Genomic DNA, 19,884 nt, shown 5'->3' with positions numbered 1-19,884 from the left:
CTATGACTCTATGGGACCCAGAGCAGAGACTTATGCCAGATACTTGTGTTTTTTGGCAGCAGTCAGTGAATGACGTCGACAGGCGTGGTAATAACAATGAGAACACTATTAATTCCAGACTACATAGGTTTTGCCATCCAAGTAAAAATGTGAAAAAGCTGGAGGGTGGGGCTTTGAATGTTATTCTCTATTCTAGCGTGTTAAAAGACGGGTCTGCTGTAAACTTTCACTTTTTCTACAACAAACGAAACCAAATTGTATCACTATAAAAGTTTCCTGTAAGTCCGGGACGAGCTCCTTCGTGCGCACTGAGAATCCGAGAGTAGCCTGCAGTACATAGGAAATGACTCATAGGAGTTGAACTGTTAGCGTGGGTGTGTGCGCTATTAAAACAAGGCGCAGACTCCTCTGGGTGACTCATTCTGATGCTCGCTTTTCCATGGTGAAAACCAGCACGGATCCTTAATCAGATGAACTTTTCGGGAATTGTGTAGCGGTGTAGCCTATAGAGAGAAAGCAGCACATCCAGTCACTACTACTACTATGGCTTCAAACGTTTTACGTGCGCTCTGTGGACTTTTTGCTGCTGTGGCGAATTTCTATGGCGTAAACGCACAGAAAAGTAAGTAGAAAGTAAATAACTAAACTTAACGCTTGTTTTGTTAGTTTTTTAAAGTTTGATATAAATATCTGATGTAGAAATACGTTATCGGACGAAAGTTCAATCCCTGTGACGTCTGTTGCTAATGTTGGGAGTTTTTCCCCTGAGTTAATTTGCATGGGAAACCTTGTTTCATTCAACATGGAATATGTTGGTCACTCAAATGGAGGCAGATAATGGTCTGCTTACAGAGCCGCTTCCTCTACCAGCTGCACTTCTCACCGGTTCCGCATTCCAATCGCCTTATTTCACCCCATCCATGCCCCTGGGTGAAAAGGACAAGCCACATGGAATGGCGCACTGCTAGTGTCCTTTGTTATGTAGAAAATGGAAAGAATAAATAAATAAACGTTCAACATTTTCACTCACAAAATGACAATGTGTGACTTGCTCTCCCTGCGTAATTGAGTAGAACACATGCTGTAAGAATCCAGACTCAACAGTAGGCTGCACTATACATGATTACACTGCTATTACAACATCCTAGGACAATTTGAATTAAATTATTAGAATTATTACAGTATTACCATAACTGCATTTCTGTTGAACGTCAAATCAAATTGACTAGAATTACTATTCATGACTTGAAAGTAACTGGACTTACTTTGCAATAGACCACATCTGGACAGAGTTAATAGTAATTGTATCATCTAGTATCTCTACATCTGGATATCGGCTGCCACTAATCCCCCAGGGCCCAGGGCAAACAATGACATTCATGAACTTATGGAAAGCACAGTTGATCATTCTCCTGGTCTGAGCCCTTTTATTCTCATGTGCCTTAGGCGACCATGGATGTTTGTCCCTTAAATGCTCGTCCTGTTTTTTAGCATGCCACAGATCCAATGGTTTGGAAAACGGGTTGAATGCATGCATCAGTAAAATGTCTTAGTTTATACACATCAAAGACAAACAGAACAAAATATATAAATACATTATATTAGATAACACAAGTGATTAGTCCTTTGGCATAACTTTGCTTTGATAACGTTTTCTGGCTAAGCCCATATTCTCAGGTCTGAGTGATGGTTATACATGTGCTGTATGGACCAAAATGGACCTTTAAGGGTCCCCCTTAAGCAACCATGCAGTCAAATGGCGCTTTCCTTATTTCAACTGGGAGGTCACTTGCACCCTGAGGGTGTAGCCAGGTCACATACATGACAGGAAATGCAGAAAAGAACAATGACATTTCAGTGCAACCCATAACATTTCAGCCCACCTCTAGGTGTATTTTGAGGCATGTGCAAAACTTGGCTGTTAAAACCTAATTAAAGCAAATTTGTTCTCAACTTTAAATGCCTTCATTTGACATTGTTGCAATTTCTCATGGATGGCTGACTAAATATGAATCTGTCAGCTTAGTGTGGCCTCTGGAATATTGCAATAAACTTATAAAGCTCTTTCTGAGCATAATGTAGTCTGCAAGTGCAGCACTGCACAATACAATGCCAATAGTAATGCGTATATTCCAACTACATTATTATATTGTGATGTAGGTTAAAAAAAACGAAGGGAAATAAATACCACTTGTACTCGTGTGAATCCTGTCTGTCTGTCTGTCGGTCAGACTGTTAAGTCTGTAATAGCCAGGCCACAGTCACAAATCTGATAGCTGTAAAGAGAAAATAATTGCCCCACCCCCGCATCGGTGTTGTCTGATCTGCGGTTCCGCATAGAGAACAAGATGCAAAAGATTAAAAAAGGTTACTGCGAAAGTATCCAGGAAGATTTTCTGGGATCAGGGTACATTTTCTTATTCAGAGCTGATAACACTCAAATTATGTGAGCCTCATTTGTTTGCAAAAGTTCAGACAAACACAGTAAGCCATGAAGATAGTCTCCCACTCAGTCAGTTGAGCTGTGCATTGATGTGACATCAGATTAGAGTCTCAGCTCTCTGATTTCTAGCTTTGGGGCAGAGGACCACTGGAATGATGAACTTGTTTTTACTGAATGCAATTCCCATCTAATAGGACCTAGAAGTGTATTGGCTTTTAGAAGCCAGCGATGTATGTTTTCAGTGTAATTGGTCCCGGGACCCAGGGGTGGTCTTTTAGATGGGTCCCGACTCCCAAGGACATTTTGAGTCCTACTTCAACAACGTTAGAGTACAGAGTACAGCATGGCATCCCAGGGCACCTGAAGGGTGACATGATTGCGTCCTTTGTCAATTTAGTGAGTCACAGGATGCAGGCTATTTGCATCACTGGAAGCGTTTATTTTTGAAGCAATAATATTGTGATGTATTTTGCTGTGATTTGTCTGTTGTCTTTTTAACCACTTTAACACCGATGTCCCTATTTCATTATAGTTGAAAAGTCAATGTGTCCCTGTAGTAAGCAGGTGCACTACTACAGGGACTTTATTTAAGGATGACAACGTTTCGACCCCTTAGAGACCCATAAGGGGTCGAAATGTTGTCATCCTTAAATACATTTCCTGTGGGAGCTACACAACAGCGTGCAGACTATTTCTCCTTCTCCTGTACGTATCTTTTTGTTCAGCACCTGAAAGCTTTTTAGAGATGTGCGTACTTTCCTTTGGATTCCGGCACTACAGGGACTACCTTGTACAGGGGACCAGGGTTTGAACCCAGGGTAGGACATGAAAGTTACAAACTGCAGCTTTTAGATAACTTGCAGACAGTGTGCAGGTACCCTTCAATCGGCTTGTGCATAAACTGTAGTCTCAGATTTCCCAAAAATGGCAAACCCGTTTCCTGTTGGTCCACTTTCGCATAGCTTCATCTGAGTGGCTTGGCAGCAGATTTGAACGGGAAGCACATCTTAAGGTGTCATTGTGTTTCTTGTTCAAATCTGCTGCCGAGCCAATCAAATCCTACGGGAAAATTTAAATGGAACTGGAAATGGGTATGCCACTTTGTGGAAAAACCCATCAACTAGACCATAAATCCTTATGCACAGACCATAACTAGTTACACAGAGCCTATTGCTCTTACAGTATATTTTAGCAGCCAGTTAGAGCACACATCATATTGTTGCTGTTGGGTGGAAAACTCATATGTCCAAAACTGTTGCTTTCCATGTGAGAGTGAAAACATGGCTTTGGATCTGACCCCTTGCACATCTCTTCCTTTGGCTAATTGGCTTCCTATCTCTCTATAAATGACTTAAAAAGTATGGCAAAAATAAATCTTAAACAAAAAAACACTTGTCAATGCCAGTTAAAGACTGCCGTATAGAAAAAGCTCAAATAAACACTGATTTAACAGCATGTAGTTCAGTGGATTCAGAGCTTGCTTCATATGTCCATTGTCCAAGGTTATGCAGTATGCACTCAAACCCTGTTCTAGTCCTATCAAGAGGAAATCTAAAGTTGAGAGCCAGGTCTTGGAGACCAGAAAGGTCCCCCGGTGGTCTACTGGTTAAGTAACATGCACTTTAAGGCTGTGTTGTATAAGTTGTCTGAGGGTTTGAACCCAGTGGTGTTGGTTGTGCAGTTGGAGATGTGTTCAACTGAGAGGAAGATTGGTTGATGGAGGGGGGGTGACTTCTTTAGACTGTTAAATATCAAGCGTGGAGATGGGGCTTCAACAAGTGGCGTCATTTCGGCTAAAGTTAAGGTATGTCAAGTTCACACTCGTGCATGCGTCGTGCCCGTTCCCCTGCGCGCACACGCCAAATGTTTAGTGGTTACGTGCGTTTATTTGACTCTTTTGGCCTATTTTCCTCCATGTTTGCGGTTATTTGCCTATTTTTTTGGCATATTTTCCTCAATTTGTCCCTCCCCTGGAGCCAAGGTATGGTAGCTTGCAATACCAAATTGATGCCACTGGCTTCAACCCATCAAATCGATTGAAAGTCTTGACTTGACAGACTTGACAGACTTGTGTAATAATGGATGAAAAATGAATCAATGTCCAAAATCCGCACATATGCTTACACATTTACTGTATGTCAGTGCAAAATGGAATAATACCAGGGTTAAGAATGTGTGGTTATAAATGAAAGACACAGAGACAGCATGTCCCATGCAGTGCTGCTTTTTCTCAGTGTATTTGTGTCAGGGGCCACGTGCACTGTGGCCCCGAGCCCTGAGTCTGATATACTGTACACTGTGTCAAAAGAGGGGTTAGAATGGTTAAATCAGTCTATTTAATTGAAAGCTGGTGTGTTAGAGTGGACAGGTTTTGGGAACTGGAGTTCTGACCTAACATCTACACAGTAGGCTATTGTAGGTCATTGTAGTTGACCCTTTAGTGCAGCCAAAATTCAGCTCAGCTCAACATGCTGATGGACAGAACTGCAGACAGAAAGAGTATACAGACAACAGCATTGTTATCTCTGGCAAACCACAAAGGCCGGGGGCAGAGATTACGTTTTCACCCCTGTTCGTTAATCTCACAAACCGCAGGACCAATCGGTGCCATGCATGTATTATTACCTCCACCTACTGTCCCTCCAGAGTACTCCTTCATATGGCGAGAGACTGGCCTCTGAGGGCCGTTCATATGGAAGTGTTTTCTATGAGTTATACACCGCGTATATGGGTGGTGATGTCATTGACTATACCTTTCGTTCACATTTACAAGCACTGCGCCTTTTCTTTCCTACAGCAGTTTACAATTCCTCAGACACACGCACGCACGCACGCACGCACGCACGCACCAACGCACGCACGCACACACGCACGCACGCACGCACGCACACACACACAGACATACAGACATAGCGACTGCAATTAACTATGACTCGCACACATGTGTATGCCCCCCATACAGATACATCGTGACACATGGCGCCACACACGTGCACATGGCCCCTGACCCAAATGCACTGAGAAACAGCAGCAATGCATGGGACAAACACTCAGTTAACAGGGAGAGGGAGACAGAGAGCGAGAGAGAAACTGAGCTGCACTTTCTAACTACCTGCCAACTGTACCAAGAAGCAAGAAGACATCAGAGACATTCGCACAGATTACAAACACCCAAAAACAGTGTGAAGACAAAAAACAAAACAAAAACCATGTATGCAGGGTGAAGTACAGCATTGTGCAAACACAGCAGCAAGATTTGTGAGCTGTTGTGACAGGAAAAGGAAATCCACTGGAATATGTACAACCACCATACAGACTGTATTCCTTAACTATATCTTCACCATGCTGATCTCTGTTCAGAACAAATGTACAGATACCTTTAAATACATTGATGTGATCTACTTCAACATAAAAGAAAAATGCTAGTGTGCGTGTGTGCGTGCGTGCTATTGGAATAGTGGGACTGTTGGTTGTCTGACTATTGGCTGTCGGACTATGGGTTGTCGGACTATTGGTTGTCGGAGTATTGGCTGTCGGACTATTGGTTGTCGGACTATTGCGTTGTGAGCTTGTAGATGTTATTACTATAGGGACAAACATTGCTGTTCCTTACTCAAAAGAACTCAGCAAAAAAACTCAGCTTCCCATCATGAACCTGTGCACAGTGTGAAGCTCAACAGCGCCACTTTGGCAACCTAGACAGACAGACAGACAGACAGACAGACAGACAGACAGACAGACAGACAGACAGACAGACAGACAGACAGACAGACAGAGGGACCCTAAACATAGGAAGTCGGGACACACTTTGCTGTCACTTGTACTGTAGGCAGCTTACGTCAAACCTGTTTCATAAGTAATTTAGTTTTGGTTTCTTTGATGAATGCTTACTCTCGTTCATGGTTACTGTGTGAAATGAAAGTATAGGCCAATGCACTACAAATTATATTTGCACAATTTTAAATCTGTCTGTAAACCTTTAATTTATTTATGTCTCATGATTAAGGTTTATCATATTGACATTCATGTGTTGCTCTTGTCATATTTTATTTTTTTGAGAAGTGCTCTCTTATTTTCAAATTGATTTCTGCATTACATATCATGCTTATATATCTTTACCAAAAGCAGAGCATTAGATTGTTTAACAAATCCCTATGGTGTTTAGTTCCAAAATTAAGAGAAGTAAAACAAGAATATTGCATTGTGTTGTCCACTAAACTTGCAGTTGGCTTTTACTGTTCTATCTTCAGGCTCCCTTATCACCTAGGAAGTGCACAGCTTTGTTCTACTGTCTGGCTGCCATAAAGAGATATGGAGGTTCCCATTGTGTCTAGAGAAGTAGCCATTTTCTCTGTATGAAAGAGAAGGGAACGTTTCACTACTGCTGAGGCCATCTTTCTCAGACACCGAATACCACATTTGTTTATTCTCCGAAAGTCACGCATATACAAACATACCCGGCACTCAAAACAATTCAGCGGAAGAACTTTTTGAAAACACACAGACATCCTGCTGCTCACACACAAGCTATGTCATGGTGCCTTGTGCCTGTACGACCAAAATTAGCCAGTGATTCTCATTTGCATTTATGTGCATCAGCACATTTCCAGCCCCAAAGGAATTCCCCATTAAATTTCATGAGAGGCGGAAAACCCACAAGGTTTCTCAGATCTTATAGCTTGATGTCATACCGTTTCTCAATCAGTCCAAAATTGATCCACATGATGGAGGAAGGAAATGTGATGGTTTTTCAAAACATTTGCATGAGGCTCATGGGATGCCTGGCTCACACTGAACGTCATTCTACCATCCTAATCTTTCACAAGCTTAAGTAATGGCGAATACTTCATACATTAAAAAGATTGCTTTGTGGCGAGAAGTCATATACAATAAATGCCTGTGGGTTTGGCTATTAAATGATGTGTTGAGAGGAATGACTCATGACACTTAAAATGACAAAACTAATAAATTATTTCCATCGTGTTTCTGTGTACAGGCCAATGCAGCAGTTCAGAGTTCTGGAATTCAGATTTGGATGTTTGTGTGCCCTGTGCGTCATGCAAGCAATACCCAAAGACCCCATCATGTAACACATGTAAGTAATTTAGGTCAAATTGACCTTCTGGCTTGTGGTAGCTTTTTAAGAGTCCTTGTGGCTGAAATATACATAGAAAATGCTACTACCGATCTAAAACACTGTGGCCCAAATGTATGCATTTCTGTTTCAGTGTCTTTAAATGTCTTCTTCTCTTTAAATGTCATCCCTTTATAGGTAGGCCTATATTTGTTGAGGAGACTTCTGACGTGTGGAGGCTGGCAGCTATCACCAGTTTCTCAGTTCTGGCTGTTGTGCTGGTGGGTGCTGCAATGATCATTGGCGTCATGGTGCATCGGCGCAAGTCACAGAAACGACCACTGCGAGGTAAGACTCTTGGCTCTTGACTCTTTACATTGCAAAATACTGAGCACTTACTTTGAAAGTGTATAAATGGACCCATACATATCCATTTCAGCTTTAATTGTCGTTCTGTGCTGAAAGCATAAAACAATTATGTCTTACATTAATTATGTCTATAAAATGTAGCTATTTGTTTAATGGTGAAGATGCATTTTTGTCAAGAGCTATGATGACTCACAATAGAAACATATGATACCAATTATAACAGGGCTGAATGATATGTGAAAATAAAGCAACTTTTCCTTCATACACGACAGAGCCCATCGAAGAAACAGCAGGGCCACTTTATCAAGCATGAACATTTCAGTAGGTATATTTTCACTTCTCAATTCTTAAATGTGAATGCCTTCATAATATTAGTTTATGCGAAATGATTTTTGTGAAGGTTTTAAGTAACTCAATGTATCATCAGCTAACTGATTACTTTCTGACTTTCACAGCCTCATCTTTCTGTGTAAACAGATACGAACCGGAACCAAGGGAAGACTAGTCCAGAGTCTGAAGACATCTCTGTACCATAAACTGTGCTCTGACCACAGGGTTTTGTTTTTTTCTGAGTAGAATTGGACCATGTTAATTTATTACACTGTTCATTTGAGAGATGTGTTCAGTGCTCAGCAAACCCTAAAAGTTTGCAGAGGATTCACAGGGAAGTGGTGTTTAACCTATCGCACAGTTGCTTTTGTCTGTGGACACAACTTCAACAGTGCACTGATTATACGACTTAGAAAGAGTAACTTGCTCCTCTTTAGGAATAGTGACAGTAGCTGTTTTCAGTTATTTTGTATTTTACTTGCCTAAATGTTTCAATTAAGTTGTAGTTTGTATTCAGTTTAAAGAAACCTTTGTTAGTTACTGTACACACAGGCTATTTCTTTTGTTTGTTCGTGAATTAGACAAGACTACATTCTTCCTTCCCATGTGACAGATGCTTTCCAGTGCCTGATTTGTCCTGTCTCTGACAGGGCGCCAGTGAATGTAATACAGCTACTGTTGCCTGCTGAACCATAGTGGGTCACCTGCTATTCAGCAAGGTCAGAAGGGGTCTATTTGCTGGTCATTTACATCAACCTCTTTTAGATGAACCACAAGTGAGCAACATGCTGTTTGGCACATCAAGGCCATTTGAATGTAGCTACAGTACTTCTTAGGTGAAATATATCAATCCTGCCAGTACCTCCATTTTTGTATACGTATATAACTGTTATTTCAAGAGCCTGATACAGGAATTTAATAACTGAAGTTGTTGAGAGAGAGAGAAAGAGAGAACCAGAATGTTTCTTATGCACTGTTACTGGGTCTTCCAAGAACAAGAGATATAATTCCAACATAATTTCATTGTCTTTGTTATATTACAAACCTTTTGGCAGTACTTGGCTGTAGCACCCCCAATCATGTATGTGTCTTATCTAAAATACTAGATATCGAATTTCAATCCGCTAACATGGAAATATAGGACACACTCATTTAATGTACAGTAGGAAACATTACACCTACAGTTGCCAATTACAGAGCTAGGTGGAGCTATATAACCACATTGCTTACTAACTCTGGCCTGTTGAAACCTCAGTTCTCCACCAGTGCTTCACAGGCAGTGCAAGGCCTATAGGGGTCAATTTTCAATTGTGCGGGCATTTCGATTATCCTTAATATTATGTCCAGAAGAATCCTTCTTTTTTATGACTGACATCCTTTTTAATAACGTGTGGGTGTGCTGCTTTCCCTGTAGCAGTAAAACTGGGGAATTAGTTAAAGATACTATGTTTTATACCTTTATATTATTTATTAAGTCTCTTGCCATATTCAGTTGCAACAACTGCAAAATGTGGACACTTGTCCAAGGGACGCCTGTGAAGAGTTTTGTAATATTTGTACCATGTAAGCCAATGTTGTTAGGAAGCAACAACTAACCGTTTTCTTTGTGCTTTTTTAGTTGTGTAATTATATACATGCACTGGCATCTCTTAGTTACTGCATTAATTGTTACAAAAATAATTATACTTAGTGTACCAAACATATTTTCACAATAAAACTGATAACATTTATTTACACAATGTCTCTTATTTTGTTCTTTTTTAAAATCTAAACTATCTAAAATCTAAACCCAAAATAAATCGTTCAAGGTTTTTTATGATCCTTAGGGTCATCCAAATAACATTAAAAATCACACCCGTGTGAACTGAGTGGTGCAACTACACATTTGTTGAGGAACATCTGTTGAGGAATAACATCTGTTGAGGAATAACTATAAAGATTGATTATATAGAGATTGATTCACTCTGACGTGATATCTGTGATGTCAGTGACGTCACATACTAACCATAGCAACCATGCTCGTTTTTTTGGTTGCTAACCATAGCAACCATGCTTGTTTTTTTGGTACGAACAAACACGGGTACACAGGTACAAAGCCAGTTGTTGGAGTGGTTTGCACCACTCAAAAATTGATTATTATATAAATTGTGGATCATGGTAAATTCATTGGTTGAATTCAGGGGTTGAATGTTGCCGTACCATTGAAAACATATTGTAGTTATATTTGCCTGAAAATTAATCTTTTAAATGTTTCATAGTTTTAGAAATATAGTGCTTTCTAAATGTTTTTTTTTTGTGGCTTTCACCTTTATTTTTTATGGAGGGACAGACATAGCCTGGTTAATAAACCAGACCGAATCAGCCGTTGGCAAAAAAAAGTTGCCTACCAGCGGATTTCGGTCTGGCGAGGCTCAGTAGCACGCCTCTTTCCTACAATCGAGAACAGGTCGGACCAATCGGGACACGGTATGCAATATGGGCGGGCTTTGGTACAGTGACGTTCAATGCTTGAGACTTTTGACTGACAGTAGCTCTGACCAATTGCGTCAAAGAGAAAATGTTTGAACCCGCCCCCCGGGAAATGAAATATAGCCCAGACTGATATACCGCGACAGTGTTGTGTGATATTAGTCTGGCTTATTAGCCAGGCTAGGACAGACAGTAGGCTGACAGAAAATGGGGAGAGAGATGGGAGAGAGACATGCAGTAAAGGCCGTCGGGATCGGGAGTCGAACCCACGGCACACTGCCAGACTGGATTGCCAGCCAAGGTGCCTGGACCACTGAGCCATGGCCCAGGCCAATATAGTGCTTTCTAATTTGACAAATCTATAATGGGGTTCAATGGCAGATTTTGGCATGTCAAAAAATCACTTTCACCTAGAAACTCCATTCACACTTTTTATAATTCAGCTTACTGTGGACACACAAGCTGGAACCTTTTACTTTGAAATGTTGAGGTACAAATACCTCAAATTGTACTTAAGTACATTACTTAAGTAAAAGTACTTAGTTACTTTCCACCACTGCATACATCCATGCAACTGACCTCCCCATTGGTGGATGTGATCCTGGCAGCCAGCCCAGGTGTGTTCCGGTCCTGTTGATTGAGTTGAGCAGGGCCTAGAAACCTGGCTCCTATCAGCTCAATCAACAGGACCAGAACACACACTCGTTGATGATGAATGAGGAAGTGGTTCAGTCCATTCAACAAGTGCCTCTGAGAACTTTTCTTCCAGTTTATTATACTCGTCGTCACGCTACTAGTCCTACATACTTACACCTAGAAACCCCATTCAAACCTACTTAGGTTCATCTTACGGTGGAATGTTTCATAGTTTTTAAAATAAAGACAACCTTGAGACTTGAACCTTGAAATAGTGCTTTCAAATTTGAGAAATTCATAATGGGGCTCAATGGCAGCTATTGGCACGTCAAAAAATCACTTTCACCTAGAAACTCCATTCACACTTTTTATAATTCAGCTTACTGTGGAGACACATGCTGGAACTTTTTACTTTGAAATGTTTTGTAGTTTCTGAGTGATTTTCGTCTTTTTTTTAAATCCTCAAAAATGATGAAAAACGGCATGCTATAGTATGCCGTCCGAGGCCATGGGCTATAGCCCATGGTCTCTGAGTGATTTTCGTCTTTTTTTCAAATCCTCAAAAATGATGAAAAACGGCATACCGTCTGAGGCCATGAGCTGAACTTGAACCCACGACCTGTGGCTCACATAGACAGCAGCTTATCACAGAGTGCCACCATGCTCTCTGAGAATCTCCTCAGCTTTCCATCTCTTTCCAGTTCTCTTCTGGATGTTATTTTCCAAAACATGCTGCAGAGTGAAAGTAGGAGGAACTCAGCCGGATTTGAACTCACAACCGCTGGCTCACATGGACGTCATCTTAACAAGGGTGCCACTGAGCTCTCAGTGATTTTTAGGTTGTAAGTTGTTCTTCTTGGTGTCACTTTTCAAATGGGGCCTTGGGATCATGTAAAGAGCATTTGAATGGTGCTGTGCATCAAAGGTGTCTTTAGTGCTTTTAAGTGTTATCGTGGATGTTAATCAGATAATACAGAGGAGAAACCATGACAGGACACAGACAGCCTCCCCATTGGTGGATGTGATCCTGGCAGCCAGCCCAGGTGTGTTCTGGTCCTGTTGATTGAGCTGAGAAGGACCTATAAACCTTCAAGGTTTATAGGTCCTGCTCTGCTCAATCAACAGGACCAGAACACAAACTCGTTACTTTTCTTCCAGTTTATTATACTCGTCGTCACGCTACTATAGTCCTACATACACCTAGAAACCCCATTCAAACCTACTTAGGTTCATCTTACGGTGGACATGTTTGCCTGAAAAGGAATCTTTGAAATGTTTCATAGTTTTAGCATTAAAGACAACCTTGAACCTTGAACCTTGAAATAGTGCTTTCAAATTTGAGAAATTCATAATGGTGTATACAGTAAATCAAATAATATGTGACACACACACACATAATGCATTGGGTGTTTAATTTTAATAACTCAGAAACTACAAAACATTTCAAAGTAAAAAGTTCCAGCATGTGTCTTCACACTAGGGCCGCCCTATACTACAGCTCACTCGCTGTGTAAAGTGGCTAGTGTTCAGAGGGCAGCTAGATGTTTCTGTCGTTGGTGTTGTTAGGCATTTTAGATAACAACATTTAACTTTAACTTTAAACCTTGAACTCGCAAATCATTAAAAGTTCTAATTGAGTTCATTAACAGTGGTCTACCGTCTCAAGTCTTGAAGTGTGAGAGATCCTCCTTGGTTTGATTCCACTCAGTGATAGAAAAAACAATGTAGCTACGGTTGGGAGGCGAACCCCGGACCTCGTATCAACAAAGCGCATACGTTACCAGTGGACCAAAGAGCCAGACCTGATGAAGAACCAAACCTATAGTCAGCAAGCACAGACAAAGAAATTGGTCACGTTTTAAGCTATTTTAATATAAATGTTTATTTACATTTGACTTCTTTACTAAAGACATTTAGTTATAATTATTAATTCCATCGCTTAATTGTATCAAATAAATCCACTAAAGACTAGGCCTAGTTGTAATAATTCATTCCATCTGTTAAATCCATTAAAGATATAGCTGCCTGTAAACTTATTCATTCTATCACTGAGGAAATCTCCGGCGTGAGCGGACGTCCATACGCCGTTACTACGCGGTCCAAGAGAGAGACGGCATATCAACGTCGTGCGCACGGCGTGTCGGCGTAGTTCATTTTCAGCTCACTTTCAACTGTCTGAAATCACACAAAAAACTGTTTTTGGACCAAAACAGTCCGACGGCGTGAGCGGACGTTGATACGCCGTTGATACGCCGTCCAGAGAGAGACGGCGTATCAACGTCGTATGGGTGGCGTGTCGGCGTAATTCATTACTTCATTTTGAACTGGACAATGTCGGGGATGTTCACTTTCGAACTCTTTTAGCTTTGATTGCTTCTTTTATTTTCGTGTCCTGCACACAAAGTGCCCAAACCCCCATGGGTTTATAAGACACATTTACATTTAATTATATTCAATTCAATATTTGGACTATATATTGAATTGTATATTGAATTAGAGTGAGCTGACTGCTGAGTGAGTGTTGGGCGTGTTTGCGTCAGACTTGGAAAAGTGATATTAACTTCTTTGTGCAATGTTATATAGGCAATATTTCAAAGTTCTCCAGAATTGAAGTTGAACTAGGAAATGTGGGACTTGAACATGGAACCTCTGTGTTGAGAGTCTGATCATCAGACCAGTACACCATCTCTCAGAATTGTTGAAGCATTCTTTTGTATTTTAGCCATTGTGACGCACACAAAATGTATGGTCACTGTTATGATTGTGAAGATGTTGTTTTTGTGAAAAGAATGTTGCTATATGAGCAAGAATGGACAATGCATATTTATATCTATTGGTTTAATTCCAAGCTTTCTCAATGACACTACACAGTGGAACTTTCCTAGTGTTGCCACCACTAGGGGGCAGTGTGGCGACTCGCTTCGTTCTCAGAGGCACTTGTTGAATGGACTGAACCACTTCCTCATTCATCATCAACGAGTGTGTGTTCTGGTCCTGTTGATTGAGCTGAGCAGGAGCCAGTTTCTCCAGTTTCTAGGTCCTGCTCAGCTCAATCAACAGGACCAGAACACACACTCGTTACTTTTCTTCTTTCTTCGTCGTCAGATCGTCTTGGTACTACAGACTACTACAGAGCGCCCCCTTGAGTCCACAGTAAGCTAAATTATAAAAAGTGTGACTGGAGTTAGGCAAAAGTGATTTTTTGACGTGCCATAATCTGGAATCAAGGAAGAGCAGTTAGGACCTTGTCACATTGCCAGGACCCGGATTTGAACGCAGGGCCGTTGGCTTGCCAGGCAGCCTCCCTACCCATTCAGCTGCTTCTTATTAACACAGTGATTCTGAAATGTCTTCATGTCAAGGACACCCACATTATATATATTAGGTAGGTATTTGGCCACAGACCCCCATCTAAGATTCAGAATTCAGATAGAACAGCCATGTCTGGATTTGAACCCACAACCTGAGGATCATATACACAGGGCTCCATTTTCGTCACCGCTAAAGCCCTTATCCCTAAACTTCTTTGCCTTTTTTTTACTATTTTGAAAAACATTTTTGAATAGTTCAACTAGCCAATCTACATTGACACGTTGTGAGCTTGTAGACTGGCCATTTTAACTATTCAAAAATGTTTTGCAAAATAGTTAAAAAAGGCAAAGAAGGGGTTTAGCGGTGACGAAAATGGAGCCCACAGTGTCTTAATAGAGGGAGCTGTAACATACCACCGTTTTAGGGCGTTCTTCTGGACTCTTTAAAACACGTGTTGAGCAGAAGAAGGACATAATACAGAGAAGAAACCGTGACAGACCACAGAGAGCCTGGTAGCTCTGTGTGATACGTGGCTGTACATATGGTTGTGGGTTCAGATCCCACTCTGGTCTTTAATCTGCCGTCATTAATCAGATGTTTCTTAGCGCTGTTGAGGTCTTCTTTTGCATGTTAGTGTAACAGCCGGGAATCGAACCCAGGTCCCCCGCACGGAAGGCCAACATCCTAACCACTAAACCAAAGCAGTTGCCTATGGCGCAGGGGAGATATGAGAGGTCATCAGGCTGGGGCTGTGAGCCCCTGCTACAATAGGCTTCAGTTAATACAGCTCTACATGTTCAAATCCCTGTTCGCCTATAGTTTAATGCTGGAGTGTTTCAACTTTACTAACTGAAGGCCAACAAACACAATTACCAGGAGACTTTGGCTGAGGGTGTCTGACTGATGGTGCAATGGTCTAATGATCAGTCTCTCTGTACGGCAGGGCTGGACTGGGACAAAAATTCGGCCCGGTCATTTTCGCGTGAATTTGGCCCAGACCGGCCCACCACAACCAGCACGCAGATAGCAGAAACTCTACCACCCACTCCGTCGAGGCACACACAAACAAACAAGCCCTAATACCAGGGCCGGTTCTAGGCATAAGCGGTATAAGCCACATGTGGCCCCCACCTTCACTTAATGCGGTCCGCAGGTTAATATCAACTGTAGGCTGGGGGCCTACACTGGGGGCCAGTGTAGGCTGGGGGCCTACACTGGGGGCGCTGTTTATACCATCCCTCTACACTGGGGGTGCTGTTTATACCATCCCTCCCCACTGGGGACGCTGTTTATACCAGTCAGTCTGTCATACCATCCCTCCCCACTGGGGACGCTGTTTATACCAGTCTCTCTGTCATACCATCCCTCCCCACTGGGAGCACTGTTTATACCAGTCAGTCTGTCATACCATCCCTCCCCACTGGGGGCGCTGTTTATACCAGTCAGTCTGTCATACCATCCCTCCCCACTGGGGGCGCTGTTTATACCATCCCTCTACACTGGGGGTGCTGTTTATACCATCCCTCCCCACTGGGGGCGCTGTTTATACCAGTCAGTCTGTCATACCATCCCTCCCCACTGGGGGCGCTGTTTATACCAGTCAGTCTGTCATACCATCCCTCCCCACTGGGGGTGCTGTTTATACCAGTCAGTCTGTCATACCATCCCTCCCCACTGGGGGCACTGTTTATACCAGTCAGTCTGTCATACCATCCCTCCACACTGGGCCCCCACATGGGGCCCCCACCTTCACCTAATGCGGCCCGCAGGTTAATATCAACTGGCGGCCTGAGGGCCACATGTGGCCCCCACCTTCACCTAATGTGGCCCGCAGGTTATTATCAACTGGCGGCCTGATAAAAAAAAAAAAAAAAAGAAAATCAAAAAAAAAAAAAAAACTTTTTATTTATTTTTTATTTATTTTTGGCGGCCCCCTATGGTCGCGGCCCACCGGGAAAATGCCCGGTATGCCCGGTGGCCAGTCCAGCCCTGCTGTACGGACATTCCATGTTCAAGTCCCATTGCTGCTATATAGCACAATGCTCTAGTACTTTGAACTTTTCAAGGCTCGAATACAAAATAAAAACTCTAGGAAAGTGTTATTGAGAAAGCTTGGAATTAAACCAATAGATATAAATATGCATTGTCCATTCTTGCTCATATAGCAACATTCTTTTCACAAAAACAACATCTTCACAATCATAACAGTGACCATACATTTTGTGTGCGTCACAATGGCTACAATACAAAAGAACACTTCAATAATTCTGAGAGATGGTGTACTGGTCTGATGATCAGACTCTCAACACAGAGGTTCCATGTTCAAGTCCCACATTTCCTAGTTCAACTTCAATTCTGGAGAACTTTGAAATATTGCCTATATAACATTGCACAAAGAAGTTCCAATCCAAAGTTCCAAAGAAGTTCCGTCTCCAATCTTCCAGATCATCGCACCTGATCTGCTCCCCTTCATCACCTCCATCATCAACACCTCAGTAACCTCAGGCTGCGTCCCATCTGCCCTCAAGTCAGCCAGAGTAACTCCACTCCTCAAGAAACCAACCCTTGACCCCTCAGATGTCAAGAACTACAGACCGGTATCACTCCTTTCATTTCTGTCTAAAAGCATTGAACGTGTTGTCTCCAACCAGCTCTCTCTCCATCTCTCACAGAACAACCTGCTGGATCCCAACCAATCAGGATTCAAGAAGGCACACTCCACAGAGACTGCCCTGCTGGCAGTCACAGAAGCACTACATGCTGCCCAGGCTGCTTCCCACTCTGCTGTCCTGATTCTCCTAGACCTATCGGCGGCATTTGACACAGTGAACCACCAGCTGCTCCTAGACACCCTAGCGGATCTAGGCATCGGCAGGACAGCACTAAAGTGGTTCTCTTCCTATCTCACCGACCGGACCTACCAGGTTTCCTGGAAAGGTCTGCTATCATCCCCCCGAACCCTCCAAACTGGGGTCCCACAGGGATCTGTACTTGGTCCCCTCCTTTTCTCACTATACACCAAATCCCTTGGCACTATCATCTCTGCTCACAATATATCCTATCACTGCTATGCCGATGACACACAACTGTTTCTATCCTTCCCCCCCTCTGCCACTCAGGTGGAAGAGCGCATCACTGCATGCCTGGCTGACATCTCACAGTGGATGTCCTCCAACCACCTCAAGCTGAACCCAGACAAGACTGAGCTTCTCTTCTTCCCAGCTAAGTCCTGCCCTATGCGGGAGCTAACTATTTCCGTAGACAACGCCCTGGTAACGTCTGTCCCAACAGCCAGGAACCTTGGTGTTGTCCTGGACAGTCAGCTCTCGTTTAAAACTCACATCACAGCTGTCACTCGATCCTGTAGGTTCACACTCTATAACATACGACGAATTAGACCGTTCCTCACCCAGGAATCAGCCCAGCTCCTAATCCAGACAACAGTCTTGTCAAAACTTGACTATTGTAATTCGCTCCTTACGGGCCTACCGGCATGTGCACTTAAGCCTCTCCAAATGATCCAAAATGCCGCAGCTCGTCTGGTCTTCAACCAGCCAAAATTCTCACATGTCTCCCCCCTGCTCCGCTCCCTGCACTGGCTCCCAGTCGCTGCCCGCACAGAATACAAAACTCTGATGCTGGCATTCAAAGCAACCAAAGGTATGGCTCCCCCATATCTTGCAAGCATGATTGAACCCTACAAACCCTCCCGCGCACTCAGATCAGCCAACGCAGGAAAGCTGGAAGTACCCTCACTAAAAACGCCGGGCCAACGCTCCACACGTCCCAAACTCTTCTCCCTTCTGGCCCCAAAACTGTGGAATGCACTCCCCGTTGCAGTCAGAACTGCGGCATCACTCCCAATCTTCCGCCGTAGTCTGAAGACCCACCTTTTCAGACTCCATCATGGCCCATAGCACTTATCCTACCCCCTTAGATAGCACTGTTTAGACTTAGATAGCATTTGAAACAGACTTATAGCATGTCATGTAGACAGCACAATAATTGCATTGTATATAGTCATAGCACATCATAGTAGCCTACATATGTATAGCATAGTATAGTATATATGTATAGTTAATATGTATAGTGTCATTATATAGATATGTTCTAGTTACGTTCTTAGCTTACGCATGTTTCTTGATAAATGCATTTTATATATGTGATGTATTCCCATACTTTTGTTCCTGCCTAATGTAAGTCGCTCTGGATTAAGAGCGTCTGCTAAATGCCTAAATTGTAAATTGTAAGTTAATATCACTTTTCCAAGTCTGACGCAAACACGCCCAACACTCACTCAGCAGTCAGCTCACTCTAATTCAATATACAATTCAATATATAGGCCAAATATTGAATTGAATATAATTAAATGTAAATGTGTCTTATAAACCCATGGGGGTTTGGGCACTTTGTGTGCAGGACACGAAAATAAAAGAAGCAATCAAAGCTAAAAGAGTTCGAAAGTGAACATCCCCGACATTGTCCAGTTCAAAATGAAGTAATGAATTACGCCGACACGCCACCCATACGACGTTGATACGCCGTCTCTCTCTGGACGGCGTATCAACGGCGTATCAACGTCCGCTCACGCCGTCGGACTGTTTTGGTCCAAAAACAGTTTTTTGTGTGATTTCAGACAGTTGAAAGGGAGCTGAAAATGAACTACGCCGACACGCCGTGCGCACGACGTTGATACGCCGTCTCTCTCTTGGACCGCGTAGTAACGGCGTATGGACGTCCGCTCACGCCGGAGATTTCCTCAGTGATAGAATGAATAAGTTTACAGTTATATCTTTAATGGATTTAACAGATGGAATGAATTATTACAACTAGGCCTAGTCTTTAGTGGATTTATTTGATACAATTAAGCGATGGAATTAATAATTATAACTAAATGTCTTTAGTAAAGAAGTCAAATGTAAATAAACATTTATATTAAAATAGCTTAAAACGTGACCAATTTCTTTGTCTGTGCTTGGTGACTATAGGTTTGGTTCTTCATCAGGTCTGGCTCTTTGGTCCACTGGTAACGTATGCGCCTTGTTGATACGAGGTCCGGGGTTCGCCTCCCAGCCGAGGTTACACTTTGAACCACTGTGTTTCTTTCTACCGTAGCTACATTGTTTTTTCTATCACTGAGTGGAATCAAACCAAGGAGGATCTCTCACACTTCAAGACTTGAGAGTGAGACGGTAGACCACTGTTAATGAACTCAATTAGAACTTTTAATGATTTGCGAGTTCAAGGTTTA

The 19,884-nt window shown here is 42.5% G+C and overlaps 1 protein-coding gene across 3 annotated transcripts; it reads left to right on the top strand.

Moving 5' to 3' along the window:
- The first annotated feature begins 341 nt into the window (after positions 1-341).
- Positions 342-9,955, top strand: LOC306915770 (tumor necrosis factor receptor superfamily member 12A). 3 transcript variants are annotated; one of them, XM_079493380.1, is made up of 5 exons: positions 342-622; positions 7,440-7,538; positions 7,716-7,865; positions 8,159-8,211; positions 8,364-9,955. In XM_079493380.1, the coding sequence occupies exons 1-4, from the start codon at positions 544-546 to the stop codon at positions 8,197-8,199; spliced, it is 369 nt and encodes a 122-aa protein (XP_079349506.1). In that variant the 5' UTR covers positions 342-543; the 3' UTR covers positions 8,200-8,211; positions 8,364-9,955. The 3 variants fall into 3 exon arrangements, with proteins under 3 accessions (XP_079349506.1, XP_079349505.1, XP_079349504.1); XM_079493379.1 differs by having other exon boundaries at positions 8,342-9,955; XM_079493378.1 differs by having other exon boundaries at positions 344-622; positions 8,159-8,207; positions 8,342-9,955.
- The last annotated feature ends 9,929 nt before the right edge of the window (positions 9,956-19,884 follow it).

The sequence above is a fragment of the Electrona antarctica genome (assembly GCF_951216825.1).
Source record: "Electrona antarctica genome assembly, chromosome: 22".
NCBI lineage: Eukaryota > Metazoa > Chordata > Actinopteri > Myctophiformes > Myctophidae > Electrona > Electrona antarctica.
The sequence above is the reverse complement of the archived record's forward strand: the minus strand, read 5'-3'. Positions and strand labels throughout refer to the sequence as shown.